A 12,419-nucleotide genomic window follows, 5' to 3' on the forward strand; every position below is an offset into this window, starting at 1 on the left:
GAGTGGGGGGCAGGCAGGGGAAACCAAGAAAGGAGGAAAAGACAAAAGGATGATGTGTGATCAAGGCAGCAGCTGGTATGGGTGACTGGTCTATGATCCTTGCTGCGACCTTCTGATAAAATACATTTCAGACCTGTCTGTGTGTGAGACAAAAGAGGGAGTGTATTTAGCTATCTGTTCCCATTCACCCATTTGTCAAGGGTGGTCCCAAGGGCATTAACTTCTGGGATGTGCATGATGAGTGACACGATGGTTTCTGATGGCATCCAATGCTGCATACTGGAGTTGCCCTAGGGTATCCCCTACAGGCCCTAGGTAAAGGGCTGTTAGGTATATCCACATTAGGCTGGTCAAACCTTCAAAGAACTTGTCATTGCAGGAGAGACTGGAGTAAACCACAGAACAAGAGGATCTGAAGTGGGGGTAGAACTGGAAGGGAGGAGCTAAGGGGCGTCATAAAGGGAAGGGCGTAGGGGCGTCCGAAAGGAGAGGTGAAGAGGAGCTCCAGAGCATTTCCTTGTGCTGACCTGGCTCGTGAGCCAACTAGTAACTATGGCGAGGAAGTGGAGGTTCTGGCAGGACCGCTGGAGGGTGCCAGAAATAGAGATGCTCAAAGTCGTAGGATTAGGCCTGGGAAGGCCAAAGCTCTGGTTCCCAAGGGAAGATGAGATGGGATCCGGAGGGCAGGGTTCCCGCATTAAGAAAAAGAGAGTGCATTTTCCTTTCGTGCCCCGAAAGGCGGGGAAGAAAGCCACCGAAGAATCCAGTACTAGCCTTCTTTCTGCCGCGGAGAAGGTTAAGCTCAAGGCTAGCCTTGCTAGGAGGCGGTTGGGACTCTGGACAATGCCGAGACCCGCTGAGCATAGAACGGAGAAATTGAGAAAACTTCCCTTTCGGGGACATCATTTCCGCGTGATGCAGGCCCCGGGAGCTAGCTCCGAGGGAGTGAGCCTCAGTGAAACATGGCAGGACATGGGGAGCGAATGCGAGTTTGCGGAGGACTCCAGTATTCCACTTCCCCCGTACCTTACTTTAATTAGTAATCTTTTCAAGTCAGAGAGGCTAACAAAGGCAGCGACGTGGGTTAAAGAAAAGACAGTGGAAGTTATGAAGCTGAGCAGGCTGGTAAAAAGAGCTCAAATCCTGCAAGAACCACTAAGGAAGGAAGCCAGGCAGCTGTTAATGGAAAAGTTACATGTCCAGTCTGAAAATAAATTCTTTGAAGAATATCTGACTAAAAAAACTGAGGCCTGTAGAAGGCAATATGAGAACCTGTGGGAAGACTATTTACAAAAAAGTGCGGAGATTCAACAAAGGAGACAAGAATCAACCGCCAAATATGCGAAACAAAATGTAGAACTTAAAGGAGAGCTCTTAAAGAAGGAAGAGATCCAGTTCTATTTGGAGCAGCAGTTGCAGGGATTGAAGGGCATTTCACTAGTAAGGGAGAAACAGGATATAGAAATACAGACATTACAGGAGCAGAAAAAGAAAGCCCAAGCTGAAACAGCTACAAAGAAACGGGAAATGGTGGTCCAGTTCCTCCACGAAAAAGCATTACTGGAGAAAAAACTGAAGGAGCCAGACGTGACACAGTTGGAAAATGAAGAAAGGAAGGAGCTTAAAAAGAAGGCTCAGGCCTTGGAGTCCGCAGCAGAGAAGTGTGCTTTTGAGTTCTACAGCGGTATCCGCAGAGAGAACCAGCGGTTACAGAAGGAAATACTGCAGCAAAGTAGGCAATGCCAGGCGTTGCAGGCTACTTACAGCCAGTTAGAAAATCAAAAGCAGCAGCTGCAACAGGAACAGGGGTACATTAACTCCTTAATCCGGGGGAGGCAACGAATACATAGCAGGCATAATTTGTGCCTAAAAGTACAGGGTGCTCCAAAGACCACAAGAAACCCTCCCCTAGGTGTTAAGTCAAAGCTTCATCCACGGTAATTCCTAAAATATCACTGACTAAATAAGGGCTGGAGCGAGTATTCTAAGGTGCTGCATAAACCTGGTTAGGAAGACTATTGGATCTCATTGCTATGGTAAAATATTCATCATGATATATGAAGGATCAGGTGTTTTCCAATCATGCTGCTAGATATTTGTGACCAGTTTCTCTTAATTAGATTTGTCTTTAGTTAGCTCTTATTAATAAACAGAATGTTTCTCAAACCTCCAGATAACACCATTTGCCAAACACTCATGGATTAAATCAGATCCAGAAAACCATCTAGAAGAAATGAAAGGAAAACAGTGGTGTGATTTATTTCATCTAGCTGAGTTAGAATTCTTTATAGAAAAAGCATCTTTAAGGATAGCTTTTCAGATTGACTTTATATTGTGCTTTCTGCTCTCTACACAACCAATATCAGTTTATCATCATTCCTTTTGGCCAACTCAGAACATAAAGGCAGTGTTTTTAAGCTTTTTTAAAAGTTCATGCCAGCGACCAGGAAGACCTCCTATAGTTTTCTCATGAGTGAAAAAGTACTCTAATAACAGCAAGATCAATGAACAGTAGGCAGAATGGCCTTTTGTCTGATGCAGCCCTTACAATTTTAGCTTTGAGTAAATTGAGAAAGGAAGAGAAGATAAAGGACATGTATATTAGGTCAGCGTTCACTTTTGAAAATGTTTTCCTGTGAAGAAATATCTCTAGAATTAATGAGGTGGCTGAATGCTTCTGCTTGTTTTAGGAAAATGTATCAAAAGAAAGTTTTACAATATTTGGTAACTTTTTAAAAAGTCTTGAGGCTTCTATTTCTCTAGCAACATCCTAAATTCTAAGATGATAATTATTTAGCAATTATTTAATGTTAAATATAGTAAGTACTTTAGTTTTAGGTCACCTATTAAATATGTCTTTACTATCCATACACTTAATTGTACACAAAATGCCTTTTTGAATTGATAGGTTCCATACGTTGGTGCCTATCTAATGGAATCGAGAATAGTATTTTATATTGGCATAGACTTTTAGAGTAGGTTATTATTATTATTTTTTGCACTTATGACATATTGATGCTTAGGCCAGTGATTTATTTGAATGCTGAATACTAGTACAGGATTATAATCTGTTATTTTCCTTTATTAATATAATCCCTTATAATCTTTTATTAATCCCTGTATTGCTACTCTATGGGAAAAGATAATCTTTCTGTTTTCCAGAAATTGTCAAGGATGGACAACTTCAAAATAATTTTCTCGAATTTTTGTTTATTCATATGTAAAGTGGATTCCTTTAAATTAGATTTAAAAAAAGGACTCTTCCCCAATTTGCCTTTAACTTCTAGCTTTAACAATTTTCTGTTAAATATCTACTTTCTTTATTAAATACATTTTCATTATTAAAAAATAAAAGCCTATTTAAATTATGATTTTTTTAAAAAAAAAGGGGATCTGAAGTAACACAAAAGAAGTGTTTATTTTAATAGGTAATGGAAATACTATAGATTGATGAAAAAAGCCAGTAGTCACCTGGTAAAGAAAATGTTCTCCAAAATCCATTATGATTACGATGAAGCATTCTGGCATTATGAATAATTTCTGAATTATGAATAATAATATGGTTCATTTGAATAGTATTTAGCAGTTCAGTGTTTTTGAAAACAGCTCATTTAATCCTCACAACTCTGAGAGGTCGATGTTATTAGTTTCTTTCTTAAGATGAGGAAACAGGAGCTCAGAGATGAATAAATCACTTGCTTTAGGCAGGAAGTGAATTTTGTTGCTGCTCAATACTTACACTTGATGAGAGAATACTGATGCTGCACTGTCTGAGGTAAATCAACTCTCTCCATTTCTTTAGGTCAGAAGTTTCAAACTCGTGTGAACTACAGGGGACAAGCAGGCAGAGTTGAAGACTGAGGTGGGCAGAGAGGGGACAATGGCTAACGGACAGCTGCTCTTCGGTTCCCAGTCACCTCCTCATGTTGAGAATGCCAGCCTGGTGAGGCTAAATCTACTGAACAAAAAAAGCACTCACTGGAAGTGGATCTTATTTGAAATCTCCTTATATAAATGTGGGAAATAATAATAAATTACAAACCCCCACATGGACCAAGGAAAATGTATCTATGGACTGAATATAGCTTATTTTGTGCCCATTTGTGACCTCCACTTTAAGCGCCCATTAGGGGACTGTACCTAACACATCATTTAGTCTCTCTTTTAGAACTGTTTTTACAACATTGTGCTTTTGAAATATTGTGCTTTTGGCTAACATTGAGGTACATGAGGTACATGATAAGAAACTCCTTCTTACATTTATTCTAAGGCTATTTAAAAGACATTGTCCACTGCATTAGTCCTCATAAAAACCCAATAGGAAAAAATTTTCTGTCTGGACTCAGTGCTAGTAATAGTTGTGCTTCTCATGAAAAGCTTTGTTTTAGTCTTATGGACACTGTAAATCACGTAACCTAGCTTGCTTTTCCAGTTATCTTTTTTCTTAGAAGGTTCAGAACCAAATTTGTGGCCTGTAATAACAAAGTACTAAGGAAGTAAGGACACATTATTTGGGTACTTATCTTATAGTGACTTTTATTTCATTTCCTGCTTTTATCTTTGTTCCACTTATTCTTGAAAATAATCTTGCATTGAATGCATTTTAATGTTGTTACACATATAGAACAGAGCATAAATGATATATCTAGTAAAGGTTAGAATCCAAATTTAAACTCAGTCTTCAATTCATAGTCCAATCTCTTCTCTTTTATGACACAATTTACTTATGTTTTCAAATTCTGAAACTAAAAGTAGCTGGGTTGGAAGGAATGTGTAGTTTGCTATTCCAGTATAGTGCAATTGCTTTTTCTTTTCAAAAAGCATGCTTCTTGGTGTACGTATGTGTGTGTATACATACACACACGTGGAATACCATTAAGTTTAAAAAGGGGTCAAGGGTTTGCTTGAAATTTGTAATCCATTTACACAGTCACAGCAGGGCTGCAAATATTTGAAAGTTAACATCTTCCTTCTATTATTTTCAGGCTATTTTAATTTATTTGGATAGAAATTGTGCTCATGGGAAACCTCTGAGTGTGTGTGTGTGTGTGTGTGTGTGTGTGTATTAGATCCAGTTGTGTATTCTCTGTTTGCCTGGAACCAGAGGTAATGCTTAGAGTGAGACGAAATAATAATAGCAGAATCAACTCAGGCCAACAGCAAGTTGTGTAGCACATTCTGCTCACCTGCTATCCTGTGGGGTCACTTAAGATACCATATTTGCTCTTATGCACTTCTTCAGTCTTAAAGTTTTTGAAAACTCACTGTGCAGCTTGAAAGAAGCACCAAAATTGCTCCTGCCTAGCCCATTATTGTATTATTAACTTATCATCCAAAAACCCATTTAGTTTCTTATTCTCCTTTACCTTTGGGCATTTAATTATATCTAAAGCCATAGGGATATGAAAGCTTTCCAGAGGTCATTCGTTTAGCCTTCTGCTACCAAGCAAGACCGAATTTTTCAGCATTTCCAGAACAGTAGATTTTATAACCACCTTTGGAAACACCTTTGGCATTTAATCAGTTTTTGCCTTATACTTCACCTTCATTCCTTCAGCTGTATCTTGAGCACAATTCTTTCTAAGTGAGAAAGAAAAAAAAAGCAGTGTCTCTAAAACCTTGTATCAGAATAACCTGAAGTGCTTTCTAAAATGCAGATTCCAAGGACTCTAGCTTCAGAGGGATAGATTAGAAAAATTTTGAATTAAATCAAGGACTCTATAATGTTCTTAAGCATTGGAGGTGGGTTGCTTCTTCATACTTCAAGAAGCACCATTCTCTACCTTCAACCAAGAAGCCTCAGACTTTTGAATAGTTTCCTCACAGTCTTACTGATTTGTGATCAAACTTTTGAAATTTCGTCACTATGATAAGTGAAAAAGTTTTCTAAGGATATTTCTATTTTAATTTTCTGTGATTTTAAGTACCTTGAGTATCTTTTTCATATATTTGAGAGACCTTATATTATATATTTGAGAGATATTATATCTATGTGAACTCTGTTCATAACTTTTGGCCATTATTATATTGAGTTATTTTCCTTATTGGTTTCCAAGAAGTTTTAGACAGGTTATTCTTTATCTCCAATAAAAGTTAAAAATTATTTTTTTATATTTTTTTAGTTTTTTTTACTTTGAATATAATTTTTCTTGCCAAAAACTGAAAAATGTGTAATTAAATTTATCAATCTTATGTCATGGATTCTGGATTTTTAGTTATTGATAAAAAGACCTTATAATAGAATTTTTCTCATGTCTTGTTTCTTTTATTACTTCATTTAAAAAATATTTACATCTTTGTTCCATTTGTAATCTCTCCTAGTGTGAGATGAGAATTACGTATTTATTTTTCCAGATGGCTACTGAATTGTCTCAACATGATTTCATTTTTTTGATTAGTCTGTTTTCCCCAATGTCATGAGACTCCATCTTTATCATATAGTGAATTACCATGAACATTTGGGTCTCCTTCCAGATTTCCTATTCTGCACCATGGATTTCTTAATGTGACACTAATAACACTGATTTGATTATTGATATTTAATAAAATGTTTTAATATCAGTAATAATAATCTCCCTTTGTTATTTTCCCCATTTTTTGTCTTGACTACTTAATAATTTTTCTATGTGAACTTTAAGATCAGCTCATCTAGTTAAAAAAAGTTAATTTTGGGGACTCTGTTAAATTTTTATAGTACTTTAAGGAACATTGAGATTATGATATTGAGTCTTCCTTCTCAATAATATGGTATATCTTTCAATATGTTCATGTCTTTTGTGTCTTTTAGTAGCATCTTGAAATTTTCTATGTAAATAGTCTTGTGCCTTTCTTACTTTCAGTGATAGTTATTTTATCTTTTCAATGCTGTTATATATGGGATCTCTTATTCCATTCTGTTTTCTATGTGGCTGTTATTTTTACTTATGAAAAATTATATTTCCTAATATGCTGTGAATATTATTGTCATCTATTAAATTTTAAATTATAATAACTCCATTTTTACATTTGCAGAACTTCTATTTATTATTAAAACTCACTGGAGCTTTCTTCATAGTGTTCTGGTTTTTCATTATAGTTCCCATTTATTCTTTCAGCTTCTTAATAATTCTAAAAAGTTTATAGTTTTTTTTTTAGGCTCTCAGGTTTTCACTGTTTTGAGACTCTTTTCTGTCCCCCGTGGCACTGCTTTTCATCAGGTGTTTAAAAAATCTTGCCATAAATTCCTCTTCAGCTGGGCTACTTGCCCCTCATAGGAGTCTCTTGAGAAAATATTTATAGAATAGTTTTCTGGATACTTCTTCCAGAGCCTTAACACTTTCAATGGTTGTGGGGAGGTCTGTATCTTAATTGTTTGTCATCAGGACATCTTATCTTATGATTAGTGTAGCTGGAGACCCTCCATGCTTGGGGTTTGATGTCTCCTGAGTTTATTTTTATCCCCCCTTAGAAACCTGGACAGAGGGTGGACTTTCTTGCTTTTTCCCCAGATTTTTCAAATTCTTTTTTTCATAGAAGCAACAGAACTTTGATGCTATGTATTATGTGTGTGTGTGGGGGGGGGGGGCTTCCATTTCAGCCCCTCTCCTTACTGCAGGAGCCGCCCAATCTCCTGTTCCTGCAGGAGTGTTAACACTCCATGCTCTCATGTGCCTTCTTTAAGGACTCTTAGAATTGATAAGGTAAGACTGTCTAAACAAAATTTAAATTGGATAAGAACATAACATTGGGAAATATCAGAAAAGAATAATCATGTGAACGTGGAGAAATTTCTTCCCATTCTTTTAGGAAAACATTGGAGAGATTAGACTACAGTAATTTTTCCCCCCAAATAAATGGTTTTTGTCAATTTGTGCCCTTGCTTTAAGTAAAAGTTGATAAGGTCTGCATTTTCTTCTTTCACCTTCATTTCTTTTTATGTCAAAAGTTAATTATCCCGTCTGTGTAATTATTACTAGCACACAGAGTCTTGGGACCTGCAAGAGGTTCGGAATTACATATGGGCTTTTAGCAATTTACACAGTATGGGCTTTAAGCCAATTTGAGAAACACTGAAAGCCATTATCATCTATCTGTAAAATGCCTTTCCCTGTGTTTGCTATCCTCAGAACAGTCGGTTACAGGAAAGCCACAAAATACTGGTGAAATAATTGGGCATACTGTTCTGGGTATTTTGTGTATACCTATTCTCTAGCTGTAAGTCCATTGTGTGCTTATTGGCTTTTTCTTTTGGGAAGTCAGGCAAGTTTTTATTAGGAAGAGAATCACTATTCTGTTCCAGCTGCCTATTCTCTTTAGAATATTTCTTTACAATAATCTATTTTTTCTCAGCAGATGATTTGATTTTATTCCAAATCCATGAGTGCCACATCCTTATTGGCTGGGCCAATCATTTCTGAGTGATATTAAGGTTCTTGTTTTTCTTTCTTTTCTAGCGATTAAGGGACTGGATTTCATCCAATTGGCTTTCTTCAGTATTCTTTCTCTTCTTTCTCTACTCTACCATAATCTTGGCATTTCTTTCCTCTCCCCCTCTTCTCTACATCCCCAGGAGGTATTATCATCCAAGCCTTTGGAAATCTCTCTCTTTTTTTGGCCTTTGACAATCTTTGGGAGTATGTTTCTATCTTTTATGTGAATTACTGTTTGGTTAGGAAGAAAAGTCTTTTAAATTATTTATTTCTTTACAATGATACAAGATTACATCATCTTTTCACAAGGTAAAAAACAACTGCAATATGCCTTCTTAGAAAATAAACAGTATCTCATACCAATCAACAAAGCACCACAGGAAACCTCTAATTCATGAATGACTGGAATAATGAGAGAAGTCTGGGGTTTTGTTCCTTCCCCAGACTTCATCATTCTGTGCTGTATACTCAACTGTACGTTGGCTGCAGATCCTAAGAGTGAACCACACACTTGTGTTGTTACATGGAAAGGAACACAGAAGTTACAAAAGAACACATACTCCTCGGGGATGCTTTGCCTAGTGCATGTGAGACAGTTTTGTGATTAGACCTAGGGTGAAATGAGATTTGCCACTGGACCCAGAAAACAGCCTTAGGTGTTCCTAAAGCAACACTTTTCCATCAAGACAGTAGAATCCCACTTAGAATGAAGCCTCAGATGTAGAGGAACTGGTAAGAAATGAGAAAGTCTTTCTTTTTAATGATAGGGCTTTCATTTGCACCACACGCTGACTGCAGTAGCAATTTTGTGGGGCACTGAAGCCTCACTAGGGATATATTTGAGAGAGAATATGATTATGATGGTGAAGCAGTGCCTCATGGCTCCCTGGGCTGCCTGCACTGATGTGCTGATTTAATTCATGGATATGCTGAAAAGATACTTCTCTGCTCAGAGCACAACTTTTGGAAAGGAGCACCCTTGCAGGTGATAAGGATGAGGAGCTGCCAATTTGAACCAAGAAAAGCACTTATTCCCCAACTGGAAATTTTCTAAAGGTTTGATAATTGTAGTGATGAGGTTGGGCTGGAAGCAGGGTTCTCTTTTCCCAGGCTGACTGGGTAAAATGGCCTGTTTGGTAGGTGTGAGCGTCACAAGTGTGAATTTGCTGACACAGTCAGACCACATGATATTTTAGGAGAGGTGAGCACTCTCTGGACTGGGGGATGGCAGATAATTGTCTACATGTAGGGGCAGCTAAGCATTCCAAACCACTTGCTCCATCCTCTTCCTCTTTCAGAGAACTGTGATATAATTTGCTCTAGGTAACTTCTATCATAAAAGAAAAACATATTTTCTTGGTGTAGACAGGGACTATAGTAAAACTATGATTTTTATTTGCTACCTTTCCTAAGGAAATTCTAGTTTTATATAATGAATGTAACTGTAGCAACCTGGCAATCCAAATCTTTTTAATTTTTCTTAATGTCCCAATCATAGGCATTCAAAGAGCTGTGGTTACATTCTTTGTTAGGTTTTCTGCTTCATTCAAATAGAATCTACTTTCAATGCACTTGATTATGAAGAAATAATGCTATTATTTCTAGGGCAAAATGTTTAGGAATTGACTGGTATATGAAAGATATATGAATACTTTTGGTATGGAAGCTTGTTGTTTTAGGAAAGGAGTTTTGGTTTTCAAGAATTAGATACACTATTAAAATGCTTGTAAATAACTGTGAAATACTAGGTGAACTACCCTATCACTAAGTTAGCTTAATCCAGCTAGATTTTTAGAAACTAAAAATACTTCACATTTTGGATGTAGCTGTTTGGGAAACTTGCTGGCCCCTGAGTGTGACATTTTCCTCCTTACTTACTACTTTGTCTATGACACAGAGCCTTTAAATCAAGGACATAAAGCATCCTTTAGAAACAACAATGAAAACAAAATCAAAATGGAATTCAGCTTATAAAAGTATTCCAAATCACTCATACACTTTGAATCTGTGTTTCTGCTCATCTTTTCACCAATGTGACTAATATGTCCAGCCATTGAACATATCTTTACTTAGCACTCAGTGCTAAGCTCTGGTAAGAATATAGACTTTACTCAAACCTACATTTACTTTCCTGATGTGACCTTACCACCAAATAATCCTGTAGTTTACCATATTGCTGGTAATGAGAACTTTAAAAAATTTCTTTCTGCAAACTTCTTTTTCCCTCATTTGTAGGAAACCTACTTCCTCTGTGGTGCAGTTTGGTGTGGCATAAATGAGGAAGGAAATAGACTATCAGAATTCATTCTTTGTGTGTGTGTGTGGGGGGCATTGGCAGGTGAAGGACTGATATAACTTAAGCTTCTTTGAGTATTGAAGCACAGGTTCTTCAGAATTCTCAGTTTCTACATTTTGGGAACATTCTTTGTAAAGTAGAACCACATTTACTTTAATCTACTTCATACATTTAGAGTTCTATTGAAATAGAATGACATGTAAGTGTATATAATTTGGAATTATGTATTACTATGTTCAAATTTGGGCTCACCAGTTATAATCTATGTGTCTTCAAACAAATTACATAATTTTACTGAGCTGTTTTTTTATTGTAAAAATGAGGCTGACGATACTAGCAAACCCATAATATTGTTCCAAAGATTAAATTGAGTATTAAATGTGTACAGTCTGTCACATAGTAGATCCCTTTTTTGTTTTTATAATATAATAAATCTCCAAGAAACTAGTATGTCTGTTCTAAATTCTTCATTTAATCCTTGGCATCTCAACATCAACAAGATGTTAAATTGGCAAAAATGAAGGGAATTTAAAAAGAAAGGAAGTTGAAACAATTGATGTCAATAGTAAGATGTATTTATATAGGTAGTATGGATAAATATATTTTGTATAAACCACGTGGAAAACACACTCTTGCAAATGATGCAAATATAAAAGCATTTTAATTTAATTTATAATAATGATCATGTTTTTCCTCAAGGATTTTTAAGTCTTTATCCATAATTTCATTTAGTTTTCAGAGTCATATGAGGAAAGTATTATCTCTAAATTGTATATGGAAGGAAAAAATATGTGTAGAGATAATGTGATCTGAGCAAAGTCACACAATAGATGAAATTCAGAGACATGAGTTGGCTCTAAATCTTCAGCGTTTTGGTCCAGGATCCTGAATGTACAGGGTCACCAGTAATTGTTCAGGAATGTAACACATGCCAACTTAGCTCTTCTTCTCAGAATCTATCAAAGATGAGGAATTAATCAACGAGTGACCTGCCACTGTTACTGTCCCCATGTTGGGCTTTACCTGTGTGCTTAGTAACTATAATCTACCTTTGTCCCATTCCTTTCATTAGACTCATCTCCAAATGACAACTCTGGTTAAATCCAAATCTCTTAACTTCTCCAGTCTAGCACTTATATGGCTTATGATGAGTCTCTGTTTAAATTTATGACCTTGAACTTCAATCAGGCTCTGAATGCCCACCGACAATCATACTAAACTTTACTATTCCATTCACTCTTCTCTACTCGACAGTTGTTTTATTTTTGTTTTGTCTCCCCCTAGCTTCAACACCTTTATACCCTCTTTAATTTTCACTGAGAAGATTGGAACATTGGAAGAGGATTGCCATAGACAGCCTCTTATGACATCTACTTTTGAAACTTTTAGTGTTTGTACCTACATACTTTCCCATCCTGGCTGTGGCCATAGGAGAGTGCCTGTACCCCTATCTGAGCCACCAGGTCTCATCTTCTCTCATCTATTAAAGGACATCCCTCCGGAAAGTCTCTTTGACATTATTGGGTTTTCTTTTATTGGCTTATTGGGTCATTGCCACCAGCATTGAAACATGGCGACTCTTAACCATGCCAAAAACAAATCTTGGACTTCACTTCCTCTACTGCCATTGCCATTTCCTTGCAGCAAACCTTGTTAAAGCAGAGTTGTCTAAAACTCAGTTTCCAATTTCTCTCCTCCCACTTCTTTTCAGTATT

General features: G+C 36.7%; 1 protein-coding gene across 1 annotated transcript; it reads left to right on the plus strand.

Moving 5' to 3' along the window:
• The first annotated feature begins 552 nt into the window (after positions 1-552).
• On the plus strand, positions 553-1,941 carry LOC107512447 (coiled-coil domain-containing protein 121-like). The gene has a single exon (XM_016147975.2). The coding sequence runs from the start codon at positions 553-555 to the stop codon at positions 1,939-1,941; it is 1,389 nt and encodes a 462-aa protein (XP_016003461.2).
• The last annotated feature ends 10,478 nt before the right edge of the window (positions 1,942-12,419 follow it).

This window comes from Rousettus aegyptiacus, unplaced genomic scaffold (genome assembly GCF_014176215.1).
Source record: "Rousettus aegyptiacus isolate mRouAeg1 unplaced genomic scaffold, mRouAeg1.p scaffold_m13_p_13, whole genome shotgun sequence".
NCBI lineage: Eukaryota > Metazoa > Chordata > Mammalia > Chiroptera > Pteropodidae > Rousettus > Rousettus aegyptiacus.